The sequence below is a fragment of the Stomoxys calcitrans genome, chromosome 2 (assembly GCF_963082655.1).
Source record: "Stomoxys calcitrans chromosome 2, idStoCalc2.1, whole genome shotgun sequence".
Lineage (NCBI taxonomy): Eukaryota > Metazoa > Arthropoda > Insecta > Diptera > Muscidae > Stomoxys > Stomoxys calcitrans.
In genome coordinates this window covers 1242394-1268242 of record NC_081553.1, presented here as the reverse complement: position 1 = coordinate 1268242, position 25849 = coordinate 1242394, and the positions used below count along the sequence as shown (strand labels likewise).

Below are 25849 nucleotides of genomic sequence, written 5' to 3'. Positions count from 1 at the left end.
TGATTCAAATCTGAAGCCATTTTTTCCAATTTCAATAGGGTTCGTCTCGAGGTCAAAACATATGCCTGTACTAAATTTGTACACAAATTCACATGGACAGACAGACAGATAAACGGACGGTCGGTCGGACACAGCTAAATCGAATCAAACAAACACACTAAGCTATAATACCCTGCAGGCTATAAAAAGTTGAAATGAAAAACATCCGCATCTAATAAGCCCTCATCTAGCATTCGCAATTTTCTCCGAAGTATGTTTATGCAGAAGGATGCTTATTCATGGACCTGTCTATCAAGCATAATCAAGCAACATAATTCAGAGTTACATCAAAATATTGGCCGATTAAGATGTTACACCCTGACACAACTTCGCCTACAGAATATCAACTGATGACAAAAACATATCGTCTGGTGGCACCATTATCAAAACAACAAAATGTTGAATTTGAGAGTGTGGACCTTTCAAATGTCGCAGGTAGTAATTTAAGGATTGTAAAATATACATCTATTCCAAATGCTCCACAGATTCTACATGAATTTATTTACTGCATATGCAACAAAATTCAAGCTTAACGCACTTCTAATAAACTATTATTTAAAAATTTTTATAAAATTGCGGGCAAACCTTTGGTTGTTACACAACTAAATTCGACCGCAAATGAATATACCATCCTCGAAAATTTTAAGTCCATACAAACCATTATTTGGAGAAAATCAAACAAACGAGTCGTTATAAAAGTATACCACCAAGAATGGCAGTATTCGCCTTGTTAATGCTTTGAGCTACTTCGCAATATTCGAACGAGTTACAAACACAATCACACACACACCGACTTGTTGGCTAATAAGTGTGATCACAGAAGTCTTTTAAGCCAACAAGCATATCGGCATGTCATGAGCATACGCAGAAACAGTCGAAATCAAAGAGCAACACCAATTACCAACGACTTGAAAAACAGCGATCAATTGTTGGTGGCTGAGTCTACAATTTGCAGGATCTGTGGTAAACGCGGGGTAAAGGAAATCCTTTACCTCACAATTGGCATCGGTACCATGTTGTTGACGATGCGGACCACAATGTTCGGCTAAAGTAGGAAAACATGTTCGCTTTCAATGCACAATCTCAGCTTAATTCGAAAGTCCAGTGAGGTGATACTTAAAACCGCCCAGAAGCTCTTCATTCTCATGTTGCCTACCATTCGCCGAGAGCGCCGTTTATATCCTTCCTTCCTTTTTCATTTAATCTCTCTATCTCTAACTCTTTTGTTCTCCTTTTTGTAGTTGTTTACCCAAACCTGCAACACTGAATCTTTTGCATAGTATTTAAATGATGATTTGATCGGCTGCTAATATTTATAAGAGCTAAATCAGGAAAAGTTAACTTCAAGGAAAACTAAATCTTCTCTAAGATGGATGGGTTGCAGCTTATGCAGTACATAGTACAGTCCGGCCGAACAACCCGTGGGTATATACATACCTAATAAATACAGACATTGTATTCCAATTTTTATAGAATGGCTGCGAAAGATAAGTGCTTAATCCGTAGCCCAGTCGTCTTACTGATGACTTTCTCGTTCGATCTGTAATGTAAAGCTACATTACGCGTCCAAATATAACTCTGACAGTACCATCAAGATAATTTAAAGTTTGAAGATTATTTCATGCAAATGTTGACCGTGTCCAATTTTGGTAAACTCTTTTCAACAATGTTGTCTTCCAATGTGTCAATTGAAGCGGGCTTGTTTGTATAGACATAAGCTTTAACATAGCCCCACAAAAATTTTCTAAAGGCATTAAATCGCACGATCTAGGCAACCAATTGACCGGTCCAGAACGTGAAATAAAATGTTCACCGAACTCGCCTCTCAATAAGTCCATTGTTACGCGTGCCGTGTGGCATGTGGCACCGTCTTGTTGAAAACACATGTCTTGGAAGTCAAGCTCTTGCATTTGGGCAAAAAAAGTTGGATATCATCAAACGGTAGCGCTGGACCGTACTTTGAGGAAGTATGGTCTTATTATTGAAATAATAAGACAATGTTTATATTATTTATAAATACGACGTTTACATTCTATAACGTCCTCCAATTTGTTGAGTTCGAAGTTCATCCTTTCTATTTGTTCTTATCCTATGGTTGTGGATTCCTAAGATTTAGACCGGCCGAATTTAGCACGTTTGCTGTAGTGTAGTACTCATCATTCAAATCCAATTTTCGTTCATATGAGGTATTAAAAGTCCAAACTTCGGGGACGTATAGTAACACGGACCAGACGTAGCATTGTATAAATCGAAATTCGATTCCATATTTATGTCATGACTTGGCAATTATTGTAGTATTGATTAAAAAAAAGTGTGAAAATCAGATTACAGTAACCTTTAATTCGTTTTGATGATATAGTAGAGGAATACTTAAAGGAAACAGGAACGATTTTTCCATGTCTTGCTGCCAAGACTTTACTGGAAAATAGCTGTGTTTCTTTAATTTCTTTACACCACCTTGTTTCGCAAATATAATTTCATTTGAGCTACATACCTGCAAGTGCAATTTTCGGTAATGGTATCGTAACCTAATATTTCGCTTAGGATATGTCGATGCATTTTTATGGCTTTGCAAATTTCGTTTGAGGTACACACCAGATTTAATAATGAATAAACAAATTCAATATAATGAAACTAAGCCATATAACTCCAATGTATATCTTTCATTCAATACATGCTTTATGGACTGTAGAATCCACAATTGTCATCAGATTTTCTCCATATTTTACAACTTACTTTTTTCGACATCTTAATATGTGTACCAAATTGCATTGAGATCTGATAAGATACTTGTATGGTTGTCATACATATCTTCTATCCGGAATGCGCATATTTGATTTCAATGGATCGGCCGAAGTGCGCTTTTCCGCTTTTTTATAATGATCTACTGTATTCGTTATGCTACAAATAAAACAAAAAATGGTTGTTGTTGTCGCACATTTAAATACCTACTTTGTGATGGATATTTCTTTATCGCGTAAATGTTACCAAACAATGTATGTGCCTTAGAAATTCTTGTTGTTTTTTTGTATCTGCCAGCCATTTGTGTGTTGCTCTAATGACTTTTGTCATTGGAAAAAATGTCGTGTGTGAGAATGTGTCTACATCAGTGAAGAGCAAACAATTACAATTATTTGCTAGCCTATGGGTCTGCTTGGGATTATTTTCGCACGTACAATGTAATGTGCAATAGAGTTAGTGTTTTTGCCAACCACTTTTCTATGCGCCAAAATACTCACCCTTTCTCTCTAGTAGGAGAAATTTAAGAGATTAATTGTTGGACCGGTAATCGTTTGCGGCAATCGAAACACTTTTGCAATTAAAGAGTTTTTAGTTAAACAACAAAAGGAAGGACCCTTCACCGTAAACCAAGCTGCTAAAGGGTTTAAAATAATCAAAGTTAATTAAAAACAATAATATTACGTTTGTGGATAACGTTTGATATGTTGAAGCGGAACGTTACACGGTTTATTTTTTGTGTGTATGGTAATTTTTAGCATTTTTTTGCCACAGTGTGTTTGTCTGCTCATTTGCACCAGGAATGCATGAAATTTTCCCTTTGCATTGTATTACAGGATAACATTGTAAACATTGGAGACATGGTTTATTTGTACATAATAACTCCAATTTTGATAAATGCGTACTTATCATAAAAAAATGCGGCAGATTGACCAAATGAATGTGTCGTTGTTTCTCGACGGCGGCATCATTGGACCTTATTTTTCAAACTTCGACCCAGCATATGAACCATTTAAAGCGCAGTCAGAATGGTCAGGTTTATCAAATCGTCTGTAAAAAAAAGCAATATTGCTATTGGCTTGCATTGCCATCTCAATGAACCGGGGCATCACCCGCGCAATGAACTATTCTTCAATTGTCCAAATCATTTAGGAGTAAAACTTTTACCAAAACTAAACTTTACATCCGCTAACCACCGAAACTACTGTAATTCGGCCATACTTATCCTTTTGCCGCGCCAATATTTTGTTGGTTGAGCAAAAGACACTCCGATATTCGAAAGATCGGTCTAACAGTCAGCAAAATCACACATGTCAATTTATGACCCCCAATGATGGTTAAGATAAGCGCAAGGATTTGTAGAGCATGTTGCGCCATTTATTTTTTGTGCTTAAAAAATGGTAAAAAAGCGGTGACCATCAAAATAACAATTTTAAGCCCAGCTACAAAGCAAATGCAGAGGATGAGGCCAAGTAAAATTCATCATCGCCAATGTTTGTTGAAGGATTATGCATTGCCCTCCACCAGGTATCAAATACGTATGCCGCGATGCGGGAAACCTGTCCTACAGACACTCCAACCTAATGCCACGGGCATCATATGAGTGAGTGTTGGCACTGATCAACAACCACACATTCGGCCACACATTTGCACTTGCCAACCGGATTACGGATTCGATTGAAGTCAATTGGAAAACAAAAACTAAAAGTAAGGAATTTGCATAAGCGTAAGGGTACGAACGATGGTGGGTATCTCGCATGGTCGGCTGTGATGTTGTTGTTATGCTACTCTTCGCTGGACTATTTTAATGATGTGATTAACATGACTTTTTAATTTTCAACCTGTATACCGAATTAATTACCAACCGGGCGGTCCTCTCCATCCCCACACGATGTCATTTGAGTGCCTTTCGATACTGACGCACTGATGCCGTGACTTTGGCAAATTTATCATTTGGCCAACATTTCTGCATCCACCTTCAAAGAGCAGCCCTCTGGACAGACCGACGACAAATATGTCAATGAGTTAATGCTTATGTTTGGAAGCTTTTAATTTGGCTTTATTAAATGAGTCTTTGAAATCAAGACCAGCCAACTGTTCGGTGAAGCAAAGTATGGATTTCCTTCAACGAAACGAATACACCATTTCAATTGTAAGGCAACTGGCCAAACCGAACTTCAATTGTTGAACAAAGTGTTTTGATTTTCATATTAACTCGACCTGATTTAACACTGCACTCGGAAATGGTGTAGTAACGCGTCAACAGTCATCGTTGATTACAAGAAAATTTTAGGCTAGGTTAAATATCGAAAGAGTAGCTAGTTGTCGTGTGTGGCTTGCATTACTATTGCCTGGCTGACTCTTCGAAGGGCTTCAGCTTTGTCGTTTTTCTCTCTTCTCTTATCTTTCAATAATTTTGGGATTTGATTTCTTTAGGCTCACATGAGCTCATGGTAATATTTAACTGTTGGCGACATTGTGCTTCCCGATGGCTTTTATATTTTATTATATTTATAAGACTTTTGGGATGCTCTTTCGTTAGGTGATAAGGTGGCGCCTTAGTGCTTTTGTCTTTGCTGATGCTGCTGCTGCTGCTGATAGAGCTTCCATGAGCCATAAAACATCTTTGATGGAGGAAAATGATTTATGAGCTATTCGTCCGTTTGAGGTACTTCATTGCACGTAGGTGGTAAGGTGGAGACATATGATTTTGTGGAACTGGATATTTTATAATATACAACAATATTTGGAACATTGCTGTACATTATCTCCGACTTAAATCGGGGAAAGGTTTAATAAATTTAAGTTCTAATTCATGCATTAAGGTTGAACCACGTTTTACACTTATAAAGATCAACGCCATCTCTTATTTACATTCGCAGCTACACTAACCGCAATTTTAGCTTGTTCAAATTTCCTGATATTAAAAGCCTTGCACAATTGCCGTTTCATTTACACAATCCACACAATTAATACATAATTCCATAAATCGTAAAATGTTACTCACATATAAATGCTTTAATGTTATCTTCCGATGCGTCAATTGTAAAGGACTTGTCTGTATAGACATGAGCTTCAACATAGCCCCACAAAAAATAGTCTAAGGCGTTAAATCGCACGATTTAGGCGGCCAATTGTCCATGAAATAAAATGTTCACCGAACTTGCTTCTCAATAAGTCCACTAATACGCGTGCTGTATGGCATGAGGCACCGTCTTGTTGAAACCACACGTCAAGTTCATGCATTTTGGGCAAAAAAGTTGGATATCATCTCACCATTCACAGTTATGTTACGATTCGCATCATCTTTAAAGAAGTACGGTCCAATGATGCCACCAGCCCTCAACCGCACCAAACTGTGACTTTTTCTGGATGCATTGATAGCTCTTGCAATGCTTCTGGCTGATCTTCACTTCAAAATCGACAATTCTGCTTATTAACGTACACATTGAGCCAAAAATGAGCTTCGGCGTAAAATGGAAGAAGGGCGCGATAACTTTCTTAATAGAGCACGCATTTTAATAATAAAATGTAATAATTTTCAAGCTTTGTTAGTTTGTAAGACAATTCACGGTGAAATTGTAGACCAAACTGAAGATGTTTGACAGTGAAACAAAACACGAAACGTGCGTGAGATCAGTGTTGCCAAAAAGATAATAGCTTAAAATCACCCTTTATATGGCAGTTATATTCAAATCCAATTTGCATCATATTCAGAAAAGATGTATGGGAGTTAAATTTTTGTAGATCACCGCACTAAATCACAGCAAAATCGGGTAATGTGTAGATCTCCAATTTGGGCGGTCTAAGCGCAACTCAATTTGCCAAATATCAGCGAAATCGAGTAAATAATGCTCCTTTTAAAGACCTTAAATCAGGAGATGGGATCATATGCAGACTATATTAAAATATAGACTGATTCGGATCATATTCGGCACTAATATCGAAGCTCACTATGTTACATTTTAGTGAAATCGGGTAAATCAGGAGATCGGTCTATATGGAGGATACATTATCATGTAGACTAATTTGGACAACATTCTTCACTGTTGTCGAGGATCTTAATTTCAGTGAAATCACGTAACAAATGCGGATTTTATTCGCCTAAGACCTTAAATCGGGAGATGGGTCCTTATCAAGATATAATCCATCTTCGAACGTAACGTAATTTCGGGTTTTAGGTTTTTGCGTGAAGAATTCCCGAGTCGGGGAATCCCGGGAATTCCCAATTTTTGTGGCGAAGGAAACACGGGAACGTTTAAAGGGTGGGTATAGAAGGGTGTCAATGAACTCATGTACCAGTCGTTTCGCTTAAAATTGGTGTAAATTTTGCTATGCATTGGGTGAAACTTTTGAGAGAACAGTTAGATTTTAGAGATTTAGAGCTCTAAACTTTTTCCCTTTCATTCGCACTTGGGAAAAGAAAATAAATAGCTTTCAAAATTTTCTTAATATACCAAATGTATCAATACCATATTCAGGTTACTCAATGTTGTAGTGCGCCTACTTTGTCCTTTACAATTGGAATATTTTTATATGCATAACAAAAGAAAACCAATAGTAAAATGTTCAACGTGAACATAGGGCATCAACAAGCTCTATCCACCAAACTCCACAGTTGGCAAAAGACTTGGCTTGATTCCACGATATATGGGTTAATTGCAACTCTACTTTCGTATTTGCAGGTTCCAGTCTAAGACATTTCTCGGACCCTCCCCTTTCCCCCTTTTTTCAAAAACGCCAAATCTCGAAGATATGTGCACCAATTTAAGCAAACTTTAGTATGCTATTTTATGGTACCCCGAAAACACGCACTTGATATAAAATGTTTAAGTCAAATAAACTGGGGGGACGCCCCATCCCAAAACCCATCCAAACGGACATGGTTATCGATTGGTACAATAGGGTGTCAAATGAACGGTATTTAAGAGTAGAGTACGAAATTGCCATAAAAATTGCACCCTAATTGTCGGGGGTCTCCCACTCCCAAGAACTCCGCCCAAGAGGACACTTTTACCTCTTTGGGCAATATGGGTATCATATTAAAGGTATTTCAATATTGAGTAGAAATCTGACATAAAAATTTATTCATTGCTGTCCCACACCACAAAACCCCCCAGCAGGACATATTTACCGATTGCGACAATATGGAACTGGGAGTCAAATACGATTATGGTGTTAAAAATCGGCTCCACGTACCTAGAAGGCCTTCACAGGCCCAAAACCCAAAAGCACCGCCAAAAATCAAAGTGGACCGATCGGGACAATATGGGACTCAAATGGAAGGTTTTCGGGAATAGAATACGAATATGGTGTCAAAAATTGGATCTAAATACCTAGAGCGTTACCCCAAAAGTAACGCCCAAAATCAAAGTATACCGATCGGGACAATACGAATAGAATAGAATACGAATATGATTATCGAATATTAAAAATTGGGTGTAATAACCATGGGGCCGCCCCAAAACCAAAACCGTTCTATGTGAGCATATTAGACGATCATAATAATATGGGACTCAAATATTGTAAAATGTATTCGGGAGTAGATTTCGAATATGGTATTAAAAATAAGATTCAAGTTGTTGTTGTTGTTGTAGCAGTGTGTTAAACACTGATGAGGAAGCCCTTGCCGATGAAGAAATCCATCGGGTCAATCCGGTACGTACAACCGGCTGCCATGGGATTTGTTGTTGTCAAGTAATAGGTGGTTGCTTAAGCCTCAAAACACCTCCACCTCCTTTTATTTATTCAATAAAAGGTATTTGGTAGTAAATAAAGAAATTGTACTGGGGAGATACATATGGTAGTAAGTAAAGAACTTATTTTCCGCGTGGTGCTAATGAAGGCACACCAGAGCGGGCCGGTTACAGCTGGTATAATAAAATAGATTTGACACTACTGTTAAAGATCCTGACTTTTGTATTATATGAGATGTCGTTGCATCTAAACTTTGATGATTGTTAATACCTTAAATATGGCTTAATTTTCAATTTTGTTCCATAAAATGCTGTTTTTTTTTTTGAGATTTTGATGATATTTTGGATTTTGAATTTTTGTATTTTGGAAAACAATAATGTGGTTTCAATATGGCTCACCTAGTTTAAAATGTGCGCATAGCTCCCATATAAAGTGGATCACAGTTTTTAAATTTGTTGGGTATAAAACCGAAACTTTTGCACCAACTTCATCCGGATTTGGCCAGATATCTGGTTTTTAACTTGATAAAATATGTTCTAAAAACTAGACTTGTCAGTTAATATATTGGTATTGCATCCATACAACAGAAACATAAAAGTAGAATGCTGGTGGAAATTCTGTATTTTTTTATACCCTCCACCATAAGATGGGGGGTATACTAATTTCGTCATTCTGTTTGTAACTACTCGAAATATTCGTCTGAGACCCCATAAAGTATATATATTCTTGATCGTCGTGACATTTTATGTCGATCTAGCCATGTCCGTCCGTCCGTCCGTCCGTCCGTCTGTCTGTCGAAAGCACGCTAACTTCCGAAGGAGTAAAGCTAGCCGCTTGAAATTTTGCACAAATACTTCTTATTAGTGTAGGTCGGTTGGTATTGTAAATGGGCCATATCGGTCCATGTTTTGATATAGCTGCCATATAAACCGATCTTGGGTCTTGACTTCTTGAGCCTCTAGAGTGCGCAATTCTCATCCGATTGAGATGAAATTTTGCACGACGTGTTTTGTTATGATATCCAACAACTGTGCCAAGTATGGTTCAAATCGGTTCATAACCTGATATAGCTAGCATATAAACTGATCTTGGGTCTTGACTTCTTGACCCTCTAGAGGGCACAATTCTTATCCGATTTGAATGAATTTTTGCACGACGTGTTTTTTTATTATATCCAACAACAGTGACAAGTATGGTTTAAATCGGTCCATAACCTGATATAGCTACCATATAAACCGATCTTGGGTCTTGACTTCTTGACCCTCTAGAGGGCACAATTCTTATCCGATTAGAATGGAATTTCGCACGAAGTATTTCGTTATGATATCCAACAACTGTGCCAAGTATGGTTCAAATCGGTTCATAACCTGATATAGCTGTCATATAAACAGATCTGGGGATTTGACTTCTTGAGCTTCTAGAGGGCGCAATTCCTATCCAATTTGGCTGAAATTTTTCATGACGTATTTTATTTTTACTTTCAACAACTGTGTCAAATAAGGTTCAAATCGGTTCATAACCTGATATAGCTGCCATATAAACCGATCCGGGATCTTGACTTCTTGGCCCCTAGAGGTCGCAATTATTATCCGATATGCCTGAAATTTTGTACGATGGATCCTCTTATGACCATCAACAAACGTGTTTATTATGGTCTGAATCGATCTATAGCCCGATACAGATCCCATATAAATCGTTCTCTCTATTTTACTTCGTGAGCCCCAATGGGCGCAATTCTTATACGAATTGGCTGAAATTTTACACAGGTCTCCAACATATAATTTAATTGTGGTCCGAACCGGACCATATCTTGATATCGTTTTAATAGCGGAGCAAATCTTTTCTTATATCCTTTTTTGCCTAAGAAGAGATGCCGGGAAAAGAACTCGACAAATGCGATCCATGGTGGAGGGTCGAACTTAGCACGCTTTTACTTGTTTATATTTACCTTACGATTGTGTAGTACGAATATTTGGACGATTCCGTTTTTAATTAAATACGTTATTCCAGACTTGTAATTAGTTTCAACCAGGGATTCGTTTTTTTTTTTGCCGGAGTGGGAGCGACATTTTCTGAGCGGAGCGGTTTAAAATTTCAAAATCCGCTCCGACAAAATAATTTTTTTTTAATTCAAATTTGTATACCCCACACCATAGGATAGATGTAACATTTATTCATTTCGTCATTCCGTTTGCAATACAACAAGTTATCAATTTCCAAACCTACAAAGTGTGTATAATCTTGATTATCGAAAAATTATAAAGCGATATAACGATGCCCGTGTGTCTATCTGTTCGTCCGCTATATTAATCATGCTACGCTTTCAAAATTTTTGATATTGAGATGAAATTTGGCACAGATTCGTATTTCATCCGTTCACAGGCCATGTAGAGACCGATAGCTGCCGTAGAGACCGATTTTATCCGATTTTGCTGAAATTTCAAACCGTGGGTTTTTCTTCCAATTATGGTCTCGATCGGATTATATTTGGGTATAGATGTTAGACTCCTTGACTTCAATGCTGCCATATAGGCCGATCTGTCGATTTAAGGTCTTAAGCTCATAAAAAACACACTCATTAACCGATTTCGATTAAACTTGGAACCGAGAGGTCAAATATGGTGTCGATATTTTGTCTTATAGCCATTCATGAGCATTTATTGCACGATTTCTTTAAAATTTGAAACAGTAAGTTGTACAAAGCCTTCCCACATCCAAACCGATAATGGTAGCTGCCATTTAGACCGAACTTCCAATTTAGGGTTTAAGCCCATAATAGACGCTTCTGACACCCGATTTCGCTTAAACCATTACAACCATTACAAAACATAAGTTTCCTTTGAGTTGTTGTTGTAACCACATTTGCATGTGGAGGTGGCGATCCTCGTCATGCTCCTGTAGATAAGCAAACTCGTTGTGGTCCAAAGGACCGATTGGCCCTGGAACAGGATGGCCATTGGTTATTTAAAGGCGCCAATAACCCGCCTTGTCATATCGAGCATCATAGACACTCTGTATTTGTGCAAGAGCCGGTGCCGCCCTCTCTCTCAGCGACTCTCCATTCGATACCACTGAGTGTTCGCGACTCCCGTTGCGGCTACTCCGTATGGAGTATTCCTCTATCCGCAACCTGTGGAAGCGCCAGGTAGTTCGCAGAAAAGTTTCTCGTAACAGCAATGAACACCACACAGATCGGATCAAAAGTTATGTTTGTTAAGTATTAAAGAAATCACTAGAGGTCAACTATAACGCAGAATAGCACACCCTATGTTATTAATAGGGTGGCCAAATCAAGCAATTTCTGAAAGCTTATTTCCTCTACTACAAACCGTTAGAAGATTGCAAAACGATCAGACGTCTAGTTTCAAAGTTATTAAATGATTAAATGATGGCGTGCCACAGTGCGACACCTCTTTGGGAGGAACTTTTTACATAGCAAAGTACCTCACAAATGTCGCCAACATTCGGAGGGGATAACCACCGCTGGAAATGTTTTTCCTGTGTTCTCGCCAGGACTCGAACCCAGGCGGTGGCCTACAACAGACTTGAGTTATATCAAATACTTAAAGTTAGTAAAATCATCAAGCGCCTCTGTTCAACTTTTGGCATGGGCAAAAAAACCTAGAAAAACAAGTGTACGTCTTTATATTGTTATTGTTATCATATTACATGAATTAGGGATGAATTAATAAGTAACAGGTTTCATTTGTTCGCCAACGGCATCATATCTGCTGTAAAACTGCTAAAAATACGTTTGTGTTTTTTTTTTTCTTAAACCAAGTGATCGAACACTTTGTTTATGGCTTGGCATCTCCTCCAATGTTTGATAAGTCTCAATTAAATTTCTACTTAAGGCGTAGCTTTCCAAGTCCATGCCTTATGGGTATGTTATAAAAATATCTTAGCTGACTGACTCACGTGCGTAATTGGCATTTGAATATTTCATGTCCTGCCCAACCCAGACCATAAAAAAGTGTTAAACTGACAAATCATGTTGTTTATTAAGGGATTCTAGGAACAGTACCGGAAAAGGGTCTATCAATAATACATCACTCTGCAAAATGAAAACCTAAAAATCAATATCATTGACACACATACGAACGCTACGAATGAAGGGGTTGATATGCATCCTTGTGTAGCATATCAATTTCAATATTGAAGCCAATTTAGAGGCATAGAACCCATTTGCTTAGGGTTAACAACAAAAAACAAGTCATCAAATAATGAATGGATTTCAGGGCTTTGGAAAAGGGGTTTGCAAGCGGATTCTTTGTCTACATGCTGTAGCAGCTTCCATTTCGACTTCAGCATTTGGGGGTGGGTGCATCATAAACTTTAAGCTTTTGCAGTATATAAATATCGTTGGGGGTTTCTCCAGAAACCACACATGATGATAATGTTCACTAAAGTTTAAGGGATTTCACACAAACGTTTTAAAATTTCATTCGCATGGCAGCAGAATACCTCCCAAAACCAGGTGGATGGCATGGAGGGCATAATTTCTTGTAAAATATTCCAAAGGGATGTTTTACGACTTTCGAAGAAAAGTTGTTCGGATGTGCTATGCGATGAGGTTGCGTGGAGTGGTGGCCACAACGTGCCGTACCCCCAAAGGTGGGCATCCTTGTTGTCGACTGAGGTTATAAACCATAAGCCAAGTAATGGAAAAAGCTTTTAACATGAATAATAAATAGGAAATGTTTATGCCGAAAATATTCCTGGCCCGTTAGTATTTACGAAACACATACATATTTACATACATACATATGCGCGTTGGCGGAAAAACTTGCAGAGGAAGTAGGAATAGAATATTTTTGGTTTCCTACGCAAGGAAAAGGGCTAGGTTGGACTAAAGTTCAAAGAACTTATCTATGAATTTAAGAATAAAAAATAAAAATGTTTGCATTTAAACGCAAACACATGATATTTGAAAATTTACTCAGCGCCGGAAAACAGTTGTACTTCACTCTCAACCAAATTTGTTATTCAAAACAGCAAAAATGTTAGCTAAAACAGCAGACATTGCTGCTGTTTCGGCAATCGTAGGACTGCTGTATTAGCAAACATTACGGTCGGCTAAATAAGCAAACAAAATCTGCTGTTTGATGTACAAAAATCTGCAGAAAAAAACTGTATGCTGTTTTTTTATGTTTGCCTGTTACTTGTTGTGATTACTTTCGGCATTTTTTGTCGTACTTTTGTTTGAAGAGATGATTTTAATTTGTGGAATATTACTGTAAAGAACCTATCCGATTCATTCATTGGTATACATTTCGAAATTTGGCTGATCTCGCTCGCATTTTTGTTATTGCTCTACTAATGTGTACATGATGGGCATGGCCTTTTATATCTAAATTTAAAGAGAAAACATTATGGAAGGTAAGCATCCACTGAGAAACACATTTACATTCGTATATTATTTTTTCTTCTAACACCCCTCCATTATTAAACAGCAGTCATTTTCAGCAAACAACAGAATTTCCAGCAGTAAGCCTGCTGCTCTCAAATTGCAGAACTACTGCTGTAATAGGAGGACTACTGCTACAATAGCTGCAAAATTAACGACTAATATTCAGCAGAAAGTGTCTGCTATTTTCAGCAAATTGTTTTCTATGAGTGTACTAATGGAAGTTGACTTTACAAGAGAGCTCATACATATGCACATTCAACTTCTAGCATCTCGCATTATAGAAGGCCTCAAACACAGCATTTTGTTAGCCAAGTAAAATGTCACTAGTCATTCCATGACAACTTCTCAGAATATGGTGTAATACATTTGATGAATAAGACGTTACACATTTGTCTCTTTAGATTGCTTCTTATACCCAGCACCATCACTGTGGTACAGAGTATTATATCTTTGTGCTAAGAAGATGAAGTGCTAGACCCAATGATGAGCATACCGATCGGCTAAAAATCACTCTCTGACTCGATTTACCTATGTCCGTCTGTCGAAATCCGATGACGTTTGAACCAATAAAGAAATTTTGCACCGATACTTCTTATCGATATAAGTCATTGGGATTGCCTCATTGGTTCAGATTTGGATATAGCCCCCATATCATCCGACCCGATCGGCTAAGAATCACTCTCTGACTCGATTTACCTATGTCCGTCTGTCGAAATCCGATGACGTTTGAACCAATAAAGAAATTTCACACCGATACTTCTTATCGATATAAGTCATTGGGGATTGCCTCATCGGTTCAGATTTGGATATAGCCCCCATATCATCCGACCCCCGGATTTGAATTCCTGAGTACCTAGCAGCCTCAATTTTCACCTGATTTTGCTGCAATTTGGCACAAAGACTTCTTTGCGACTTCTAACATCTGTGCCAAGCATAATCTGGAATGGTCTACACATTGATATTCTATCGCACGATCACATTTTTAATTAAAGAAGATACAAAATTTTTGAATCGCCATTCAGAAGCAATGATTTATAGGTTCGACTTAAAATTATCAAAACTAAAATGATTGCCATGAATTGAATAGAAAAAACACTTTTTATTTTAGAAACTAATTCAGAATTCTTTTGGTTTAGAATAATCAAATCGCTCATGTGCCTGAAGAATTACATAATAAAAGAAGTAAAAACGTATTAAGTTTGGCCGTGCCGAACTTTGGATACCCACAACCACGGATATTTAGTCATTATTCTAATTTGTTATATCTCCACATTATTCAGGTGCAGAGAAGCCTAACACAAGTCAATGTTTAAGGGAATTTAGCAAAAAGTCCCCCTTTTTTAATTAAAACCTTAAATCGGCAGATCGGTCCAAATAGCAGCTATATGTAAATACGGCCAAATCTGGTCCATAATTGGGAAAGATGACAAGGGATCTAATATAACTTTATGTTCCAAATTTCAGTCAATATCGATAGTTTTTAACACTATCGGTAAAACTTGATTTTTTGTTAAAGTGTACCCTTTTTTGGTTAGAAAGCCTTCAAAATTAAAACAAATTTGTCCTATAACTTCAATTATTAACCAATCATTATGAAACTTTGTGCGAGATTCCCCCAATACAAACGATTTAAATTCTTTTATAGAGGTATCCAAGTATGTAGTGGGTATTCAAAGCTCGTCTCGTACGAATTTACGCGTTCTTACACGTTTTCTTTGAAAATATGAATATTTTGTTATATATTTAGCAAATTTGTGAGCACTATCGATAGTTACAATAAAAAAATATTGAAACTATGGGATTGAATGAATATCTATAATTTGCCAGCAGCAATGTATGGAAGCTATATCGAAAGGTGATGTGGTCTCGACCATTCTCGGCACTGGTACTGAGGAGCCTAACACAACATAATGTACTAAATATCTAAATCGACAACTCATTGATCCAAATTTCAGCGAAATCGAGTAATAAATTTGACTTTTGTGGGCTAAGGCCTCAAATCGGCAGTTCGGTCTATATAACTCCTGTATCTAGTACGATATGATCTAGACCATATTCGAGTTGGATGTTGGGAGTCTTAACATAACTCATGGTTTCAAATTCCAGTAACATAAAATAAAAAATGCGCCTCTTATGGGCTAAAGACCATATATCGGAAGATCGGTCTATATGGCAGCTATATCCAAATGTAGAACGAACTGTACTCCAATCAGATGAATGGAGTCTTAAGACAACTCATTGTTTAAAATTTCAGTGGAATCGGATAATAGATACGCCTTGTATGGACTTAGCGCCCTATATTGGAAGATCGGTCTTTATAGCAGATATATCCAAATAAGGTTACGTAAATTTATGAATATGCTCCCTATTATGCTTTGTCTTGTGTAAAAGTTATCTTATAAAATGATATCTTATAAACTTTTTATTTAATATTAAATTTAATTTTCTTTTTATACCCTCCACCATATGATGGGGGTATACTAATTTTGTCATTCTGTTTGTAACTCCTCGAAATATTCGTCTAAGACCTTGTTTGTCGTGACATTTTAAGACGATTTAGCCATGTCCATCCGTCCGTCTGTCTGCCTGTCGAAAGCACGCTAACCTTCGAAGGAGTAACGCTAGCCGCTTGAAATGTTGCACAAATACTTCTTATTTGTGTAGGTCGGTTGGGATTGTAAATGGGCTATATCGGTCCGTAAACCGATCTCGAGTCTTGACTTCTAGAGCCACTAGAGTGCACAATTCTTATTCGATTCGGTCCATAACCTTACCTGCCATAACCCGCCATATAAACTGATCTGGGATCTTGACTTCTTGAGCCTCAAGAGGGCGTAATTATTATCCGATTTGGCTGAAATTTTGTACAACGGCTTCTTCCATGACCTCCATCATACGTTTCAAATATGGTCTGAATCGGTCTTTAGCCAGATACAGCTCCCATATAAACCAATCTCCCTATTTTACTTTCAGAGCCCCTAAAGGCAATTCGATTTGGATGAAATTTCACACATAGACTTCTACTGTGGTCTACAACATTCAATTCAATTAGCACAATTCATTTCTTTTATCCTTTGTTTGTCTAAAAAGAGATACTGGTAAACAACTCGACAAATGCGATCGATGGTGGAGGGTATATAAGATTCGACCCGGCCGAACTTAGCACGCTTTTACTTGTTTTCTTTGAAAGTAACGGGAAATTAAATTTAAAAATGCGTTTTCTGCAAAATCAACTCTTTTGTGTTGTGCCAATTCACTATTCAGTTAAACCAACACACAAAGAGTAAGAGTAAACTCATATTCATAACGATTTTCCAAAACTTTTTGAAATTTAAGACATTTCGAAAATGAAGAAGAACAGGCATATTTTCAGCGGTATTTTAGAAGGCATTATTACGCACTGCTTCAGCAGGTATTATATAAGCGCTAATTGTAGAAGTGTCGCCAATGACACGCCGTGTAAATTTGAGAGCGGCCGCGTAAGTCTCTGGAATATCTTCTGAGGTCTTTGCAGGCATTTACAAAAGCCTCCTGGACAATATATGTCACCTTGTTGGCAAAATTTGGTTTTAATAATTCATTTTACCCGTGGCTTTGAGAAAGTGTGCTAAATGCTTCTGTAGACTGGCTTTCGCATTACCCTGGCTGTCATTCTGCCCCATGACCATCATTGAGATGCAGTTTTAAAAGGTTTCGTTTCGTTATGTGTAGCAGAACAAAGAGGTTTTGTTTCATTATCACTATCGGCGACTGCATTCACTTTGTGTTTCTACAACGCTTTCATAATTAATTGCTCGGTGTCAATGTATCGTTTAGGCAGCCACTCTTCAGACATGAGTTCAGACCAAAAATGAAATTGACTCGCCTCCACTAAAAGCCTCATTGGGCCAGAACATGGCAACAACATCATGAACCACATCAGCAAGACACCAAAAATATGAACACCTTGGTTGGACACCAACAAGCGCCACAGTGTTGCTCATAATGAACATTTCCGCGGAGGCGCCAATTATTGTACTTCGACGAAGCTATTAAGATAAGCTGGCGACAAAACACTACCCCACCAGCATCGAAGAGCAACAGGGCGAAGTGGTATGGGTCCAAGCAACCACAGCCACGGCCTCCACGATGGTGGCACGGACGGAAGAGCCGCAAAGGACAGGTCAGCGATAAAGAGAACGATGTCTGTCTGGCCGCACAGTCTGTCTGTCCTTTTTGCTTGAATAAATTTACAAATAGATTTTAATATTTTATTAATTATGAAACATTCTTGTAAAATAATCGGGTGACGGACGCCAGCGTCGAACAGCCAGCGTGTGATGATAATTGCCCTCAGACCATGCCCATGTTAAAATGTTTTTTCCGCACTCATTTATCAAATGAAATGTTTCATCTTTGCTCTAAACGAAGGCGGTGTGATCAGTGAACAATGTTCACGAAGTGCATTTATGCCGTCCTCGATTTCCAAAAATAAAATAAACCAAGTAGAAATAGCGGCCCACCTTGATCGTCGATCTAGCCATGTCCGTCCGTCCGTCGAAAGCACGCTAATTTTCCAAAGAGTAAACCTATCCGCTTGAAATTTGCACAAATACTTTTTATTAGTGTAGGTCGGTTGGGATTGTAAATGGGCCAAATCGGTCCATGTTATGATATAGCTGTCATATAAACGATCTTGGGTCTTGACTTCTTGAGCCTCGAGAGGGCGCATTTTTCGTCCGAGTTGACTGAAATTTTGCACGAAGTGTTTTATTATAACTTCCAACTACTGTGCTAAGTATGGTTCAAATTGGTTCATAATCTGGCAAAGCTGTCATAGCCGATCTTGGATCTTGACTCCTTGAGCCAATAGAGCGCGCAATTTTCATACGATTTGGCTAAAATTTTGTACAACGTCTCGGATTATAACTTGATATAGCTCCAATAGCATAACAGTTCTTATTCTATATTCTTTGTTTGCCTAAAAAGAGATACCGCGCATAGACCTCGACATATGCGATCCATGTTGGAGGGTATATAAGATTCGGCCCGGCTGAACTTAGCACGCTCTTACTTACTTACGTGTTTCGTTATGACTTTGAACAACTGTGAAATTTACCGGCCGAATCTGACAATAACTTGATATAGCTCCAATAGCATAGCAATTATTTACTTTTATCCCTTCTTTTGCTTAGTTTGCCTAAAAAGAGACACCGGGAAAAATGCGATCTATGGTGGAGGGTATGTAAGATTCGTTTTTGTTGTACTTGTTTTTTTAGTTTATGTTCGTAAAGGCTAAACAAAGACAAAACCATTTTGCGCAGCCATGGCAAGCTAGGTCTCCAATGCATGATATCAGGGTTCATCTCCACTACTGAAAACTCACCCAATGAATACCCTATAATGGCAACTCCAGAACGGATACTTAATCCAAACTTTTGGAAATCAAAGTACTAATTTGACATTCATATTTGGACCAACTCTCCTCCAGAGCACACTAAGTATGTTCATAGCAACATGGACTAAAATAAATATAATTTGACAGTAAGAAAACGAAACGCTTCTATAAAACGGGTTATTAGATAAAATCAGTTTACAGAGCATATGCAGATATAGTTTGTAGTTGGATATAGCCAATCTTCAAACTTAACATGGCTATAGAACAAAGAATCTGTACCAAGCTCAGAAGTACCTTTATTTTGCATGTAGCACGACAACAAGACGGGATATTTATTCCAATTTCATTGTAGATAAAACTTTAATTATCACACTACCCCCTTGCTTCAAAAAAAAAAAAAACATCCTTAAAAAGAGGACACTTCGTCGCTTATCGCACCTAATAAAAGCCAAAAAAATATTTATAATGACATTGCTGCAACAGACGACCAATTTGAATGACGACGACGTCCTTAAAGAATTTTAAAAGGTTCGTCGTCTTGTCTGACCATAGAGATCACAGTCTTCGAATTTTACAAAGCGAGAACCTAAAGGACTGACCGGCCAAATAACACAGTCAATCAATGAAGTCACAGTCATCAGCCTCAAGTCTCTCTATACGCCACAGTTGGCCAACTTCGGTGGTTAATTTACGGCTGTGATGTTGTTGGTGGGTTACCTTTACTGCTGCTGATGCATTAGCATGTCCAACTTCAGTCTGGGTCACTCTGTCAGTCAGCGAGCTGTCCGACAGTCGAACAGGCTGTCTTTCATTCATTTCATTTAACGCGATATAACTTCTTTTTGTCACCAGCAATATGACTCAACGGCAATGGATAGCCGAAGTAAATGTGGCATACCCGTCCGCATCAGAGACCAGTTGCAACAACAATCACCACATAGTCGAAATAAAAACTAAATTGTCGCGTGTATTCCTATTAGCGCAGCATACTTCACTTACTCTCAAGCGTAAGGGACCATAAAAAGTAACTTGTTTGTTTGATAGTGCGTGTGTGTGCGCGTCATCTTCGTTCCTCTTTAAGGAGAGAAAGAGCTATTAAAAATGTGGGCCTACTGTGCAAGGAAGTAGGTAAACAGCCTAATTGATTTCACAGCGGCAGGTACGCCGACACTTAAAAACTAACGCCGACACCGATTAGAGTGAGCTGTAATTAAGTCCATACATACAAATTTACCCTTAAAGGTTCTTGTTCCTTAAATGCGTTTTACTAACTTCCTTTGGCTTTTACTTTCATTCATTCATAACTACTTAAAATACTTGTCTTCCTCCCTCCCTTCCTTCCATCCACGCAAGCGAAGAGAGTTAATGGCATTTGTGTGCGTTTGCCGGAAGTTAAGATCGGAAATGGCTTGTTATCAGTGAGCCAGGCAAATAGGAAAATTTATAGTTTCGGTTAATTGACGAGGCCGCCCCACAGCGTTTGACAAACAATTATGGGATAACACAAACACACACACACACAACTACACTCATACAGACTAAAAGGATAACAATTTTGTTGTGCGTAATGAGTCAATAAGTCGTTTGGCAATTTTCTAAAATGTCTATCTACCATTCTCCCCATTTCAGCTGCATTTCCTATTGCCCGACGTATTGGCCATCCCTACCAGAACCGCACACCACCCAAACGGAAAAAGCCACGCACCTCCTTCACTCGCATTCAGGTGGCTGAATTGGAGAAGCGGTTTCACAAGCAAAAGTATTTAGCATCTGCGGAAAGAGCTGCATTGGCGCGAGGTCTAAAAATGACCGATGCTCAAGTAAAGACATGGTTTCAAAACAGACGAACCAAGTGGAGGTGAGTACAGAACAAAACTTACAATATCAAAATGGGATTTCCCATTTAAGCCCAAGGCTCGAAAAATTGTCAGACAATGCAACAGCTACAAACATATGCCACCATACAGAGACGTGGCCTGATTTTTAAATTGGGGCGGGGGAGTATTTGCAGTATTTTGATAAGATTTTTTCCTTTTGCTCTCAAACTAGTTTTATGATTTCAAAAGGCGATTGTTTCTGTCGGTCAATTGGTTTAAGATCACTTCTGTTTCCATAAAACTTGACGCTATATCTACGTTCTTTAAATGATATCCTTCAAACTATATACATTAAAATCGATACAAAATCTATTTTTAATGATATTTTCCATCAAAAACAGATTTGTTTTTCGATGTTTATGTTATCAATGTTATGAAACTGATGTAAAAATCAGAAATAGGAAGGGATATTTTCGTTGTCAATTTTATTTGCATTATACATTTTATTTTTTGATCTCTTTTCGTCAACTAATAAATAATTTATGTCCTCCTCAAAGTGGATAATTTTCATAAAGAATTTTTTTTCTTAGCGGACAGCCTCAGCTGCCAATGTTGTCACATCCCTAATACTAAATTTATACCTACTATAAGCTTAGTATTTAAATAAATAAGTCAATAAATAATTTTCAAATATTCTCAAAAGATTCAAATTCTCTAGAAAGCTTCTTCATTCAACTAGCCTCAGATTCCCAATAATTGATGTGAATGATCTAGCGGCAAACGTATGTATCATTAAATAATTACTCTCATAGACAAAAGTCTGATGACTGATAGGATTTAACAAAAATCTTTCCTATTTGAACACATTTCCTTACAGTTTGGAAAAATTTCATTAAAGTTTTTCGTACATACCACTAAAGGAAATCATTATTGGCAATATTTTTTTCAAAATTCAAAAAATAATTGTTGAAATTATGTTTGAAGATGTTTCCACTGCGCCCAAATCTACGATCAATGCGTACAGAAATAATAAATGAACGCTGCTTGCTATAGACGGAGAAATTTTGACTTAACTTCGCTGCGCCTTCTTTAGCTCTCTAGTGTCTATTTAGGGTGGTGACATTTCGCCATGAATGTGGATATCGAATTCGTGTCACTGTAGCCCATATCCGCCTATGACGCTTTCGTACTCTACTCCCAAATAGCTTTTATAGAAGTCCCATATTGCGGTTGATATATTTTGCAAATTAAATTTGTTCACACTCCAATTTAAATTCTATGGAATCTCAGTATAAGATTTAGATTCTCTTGCTATGTTTGCAAAATTGGTTTATGGTTTATTTCATAAATTTTTTAGCTATAGTTTTAATTTTTGTTATTTGACATAACTCTGGGCTGTGTTTATTTAGCACAATTTAGGCATTTATTTGGGCTTACATAATTTGAATGACTTGTTTTTGTGGCAAATGGGTCGTTTTCTCTTAAAAAATGTAAAAGAAAAACGAGTGGTTTTCAGAGCATTATAAAGGCAAAACGAGTTGTTTGCTCAAAACAGCTTTGGTCCAAATATAGTATAAGACAATATTTCATTAAAATTTTGTCCTTGGAAAAAATTTTATTGACATTTCGAATAAAAAAATATATTAAAATTTTATCTGCAGAAAATTTTATTGAAATGTAGTTTTGAGCAGCACGAAATTCCTGACTTAAATTTGCTTTTTCGAGATTACTTTTTAATATTTAGAGCGCATAACAAGCCTATTGCCAGCCAGTCCAGTCCTGGCTGAAGTTTGGTCGTTAGAGAATGTTGCACTGAAATTTTGTCTTTTGAAACGATTTTATTACAATTTGTTTACAAAAAATGTCATTAAAATTTTGTTTAAGAAGAATTTTTTTGCAATTTTGACCCCAAGAAAAATAATTTTGAAGCTGCCTTAGTCTGAGGTAAATTTTGTCTTTATAGAATGTTATAAATATGAAAATTTGTCTTTCAAGTTTTTTGCCTGTTACAATTTTTAAAATTGTTGTTTGTTTCTCTTTCGAGACGGGCTCAATGATCGGACACACCAACCACGTTTCGTCTTTGGTTTGAAGACTTTTCAACCATATTAGGTGTGATGGCTTCAAGGGCCGTGCGTTGGTATATTGTATTTGAATCGTATTAATTGTGGAAACGCATCTATGATACAATTACCACATTAACCAAGCTCGACAACCATGCTTATTAGCTGTACTTTTTCCAATGCATTTATTTTTGTGTAATGGCAAACATTTTTTCTGTGGCAATTACACTACTTCCGTAGTACCCATGATTTAGTTCATCTGTTGGAAGTTGTATTGATGGCTTCGAACGCTAGACAACGGCAACGGCTCTCACTGTTACTCCGTGTGCCCAGGATCGACTCCCGACCGGGCTCTGCCGAACTTTTTAATTTTTCATGTTTTTTGAGTCAAAAGTTAATTGCAAAATTGAAACAAATTCAACAACGTTTTCTTACTGTTCAATGTTCACACATGAGCATGCTTCATTGAAAATGTAAAAGTGCAACTTATTGAAAGGATCAGGGCGAAATTTGCAATATGTTGTACCTTATAAGTGTAACTTTAGTGAAACATTTTTTTCTAGAATCGAAAACACCATTACTTATTTTTATACCCTCCACCATAAGATGGGGGTGTACTAATTTCGTCATTCTGTTTGTAACACCTCGAAATATGCGTCTGAGACCCCATAACGTATTCGTGATCGTAATGGCATTTTAAGTCGATCTAGTCATGTCCGTCCGTTCCTCGGTCTGTCGAAAGCGCGCTAAGTTTCGAAGGAGTAGTGCTAGCCGCTTGAAATTTTGCGCAAATATTTTTTATTAGTGTAGGTCGGTTGGGGTTGTAAATGGGCCGAATCGGTCCATGTTTTGATATAGCTGCCATATAAACCGACCTTAGGTCTTGACTTCTTGAGCCTCTAGAGGGCGCAATTCTCGTCCGATTTGACTGAACGTAGTATTTTGGTATCACTTCCAAAAAATCTGTTAAGTATGATTCAAATCAGTTCATAATGAGCCTCTAGAGGGCGCAATTCCCATCCGACTTGGAAGAAATTTTGTACAACGGCTTCTCTCATGGCATTCAATATACATGTCAAATATGGTCTGAATCGATCAATAGCTTGATACAGCTCCCATAAAAAAACCTATACCCCGATTTTGCTTCTTGAGCCCCTACAGGGCGCAATTCTTATCCGAATGAACTAAAATATTACACAATGGCTTCTACAATGCTCAGCACTTATTTATGGTCCGAATTGGACTATAACATTAGAAAGCTCCCATTGCTTGACAGTTCTTATTCAATACTCTTTGTTTGCCTAAAAAGAGATACTGCGTCAAATGCGATCCATGGTGGAGGGTATATAAGATTCGGCCCGGCCGAACTAAGTACGCTCTTACTTGTTACATATCTTCTTACATCTGGCGCAGCTATTTCCCAAAGTCAGTATAGCCTGAAACGCAGTGATGCTGTACAAAAACGTATAATACACACTGGTGATCAGATAATTAGAGGCACTGTTCTTAGTTAAAAAAAAAAAAACTTTTTATTGAAATTAAATGATATATGTATTATTTTTCTTAGGTAGTCTCATATATTATAGCGTTACGAACATTTAAATTTAAAAAATGTAGAAAAAAGTTTTTCAACATAACATAATAAGGTAATGAAAAAAAAACGTCTAATTTAGGCTTGGACAGACAATTTGGGACACTTAATTTTTTCGTGTTTTTGGTAATGGTTTTATGCACATACTGTTCTTAACTCGGGAAAAGGGTTACAACTAGCCAAACTTCTTAGAGTAAGTCATCCCCATTTTACTTTATTATACTCTCGAAAGGCAAGTTTAAGGCCCCTGGCGGTATATTTTTGATCATTACGGTGCATGCTATCACTGCATTTTTCATTTTATGTTCATGCAAATGATTTTGTGGTGCTTTTCATGGAATTACGCGGTTCCTAAACGTGCGAATACCCAAAAAGTGTGTCTTGAATGTGTTCCTAATAAGCTGTCGAAAACAAAATGCTGGAATACATGGGATAACTAAAGAATAATAATATATTTAATATTTCATTTCAATAAAATTTTTTTTTTTTTCAAAATTAAATACGGTGTGTCTAATTATATGGGCATCACTGTGTGTGAATATTGTTGGAGAAAATGTGGATTTGCAGTTAATGTCCCTGATATTCCTTATGTTAAGCCTTGATTGACTAACATCAATTTTGCTTTATTTACACCTCGCTCATTTTATGTTTGAATTAAAATCCCTTTCATTTGATCGACTTAAGATTGGGTAAAATAGAAGAACGCCAAAGCTCCATTTCATTCTAAATAATGGTAAATTTAGTTATTTCTTTTGAGGTCATTCACAAATTTAGATTGGATCAAAACCATATGCCTGTATGGTTACGCATGCAAATAAAATTATCGATGATTAAGCCATTATTGTAACATGCATCATTAATTAATTTATAATGAGTTTCTAATTATTGATAGTCTATTTAGAAAGAATTCACCATGAGAAATGGGAAATATAAAAGCAATATATTTTATCTAAAATCTATTGTGTCATTAATAGTCTTTGTGTGTGTGTGTGTTTAGTCTCGCTTTTTATGGAAATGCGATACTAATGACTCGTGAAATGAAAGACAACACTTTAGGATTTTCATTCCACACATAATGTTTGATAATAGGCAATTAAAATCGTATCAAAGCATTTT

The 25849-nt window shown here is 37.3% G+C and overlaps 1 protein-coding gene across 1 annotated transcript in view; it reads left to right on the top strand.

Annotated features, from left to right (window-relative positions):
- LOC106083785 (T-cell leukemia homeobox protein 3) overlaps positions 1-25849 on the top strand; it is a 63734-nt gene that overhangs the window by 20885 nt on the left and 17000 nt on the right. Inside the window, exon 3 of the mRNA XM_013247035.2 lies at positions 20892-21120. Coding sequence (XP_013102489.1) covers positions 20892-21120 — 229 coding nt within the window. The remainder of the gene's footprint in view (positions 1-20891; positions 21121-25849) is intronic.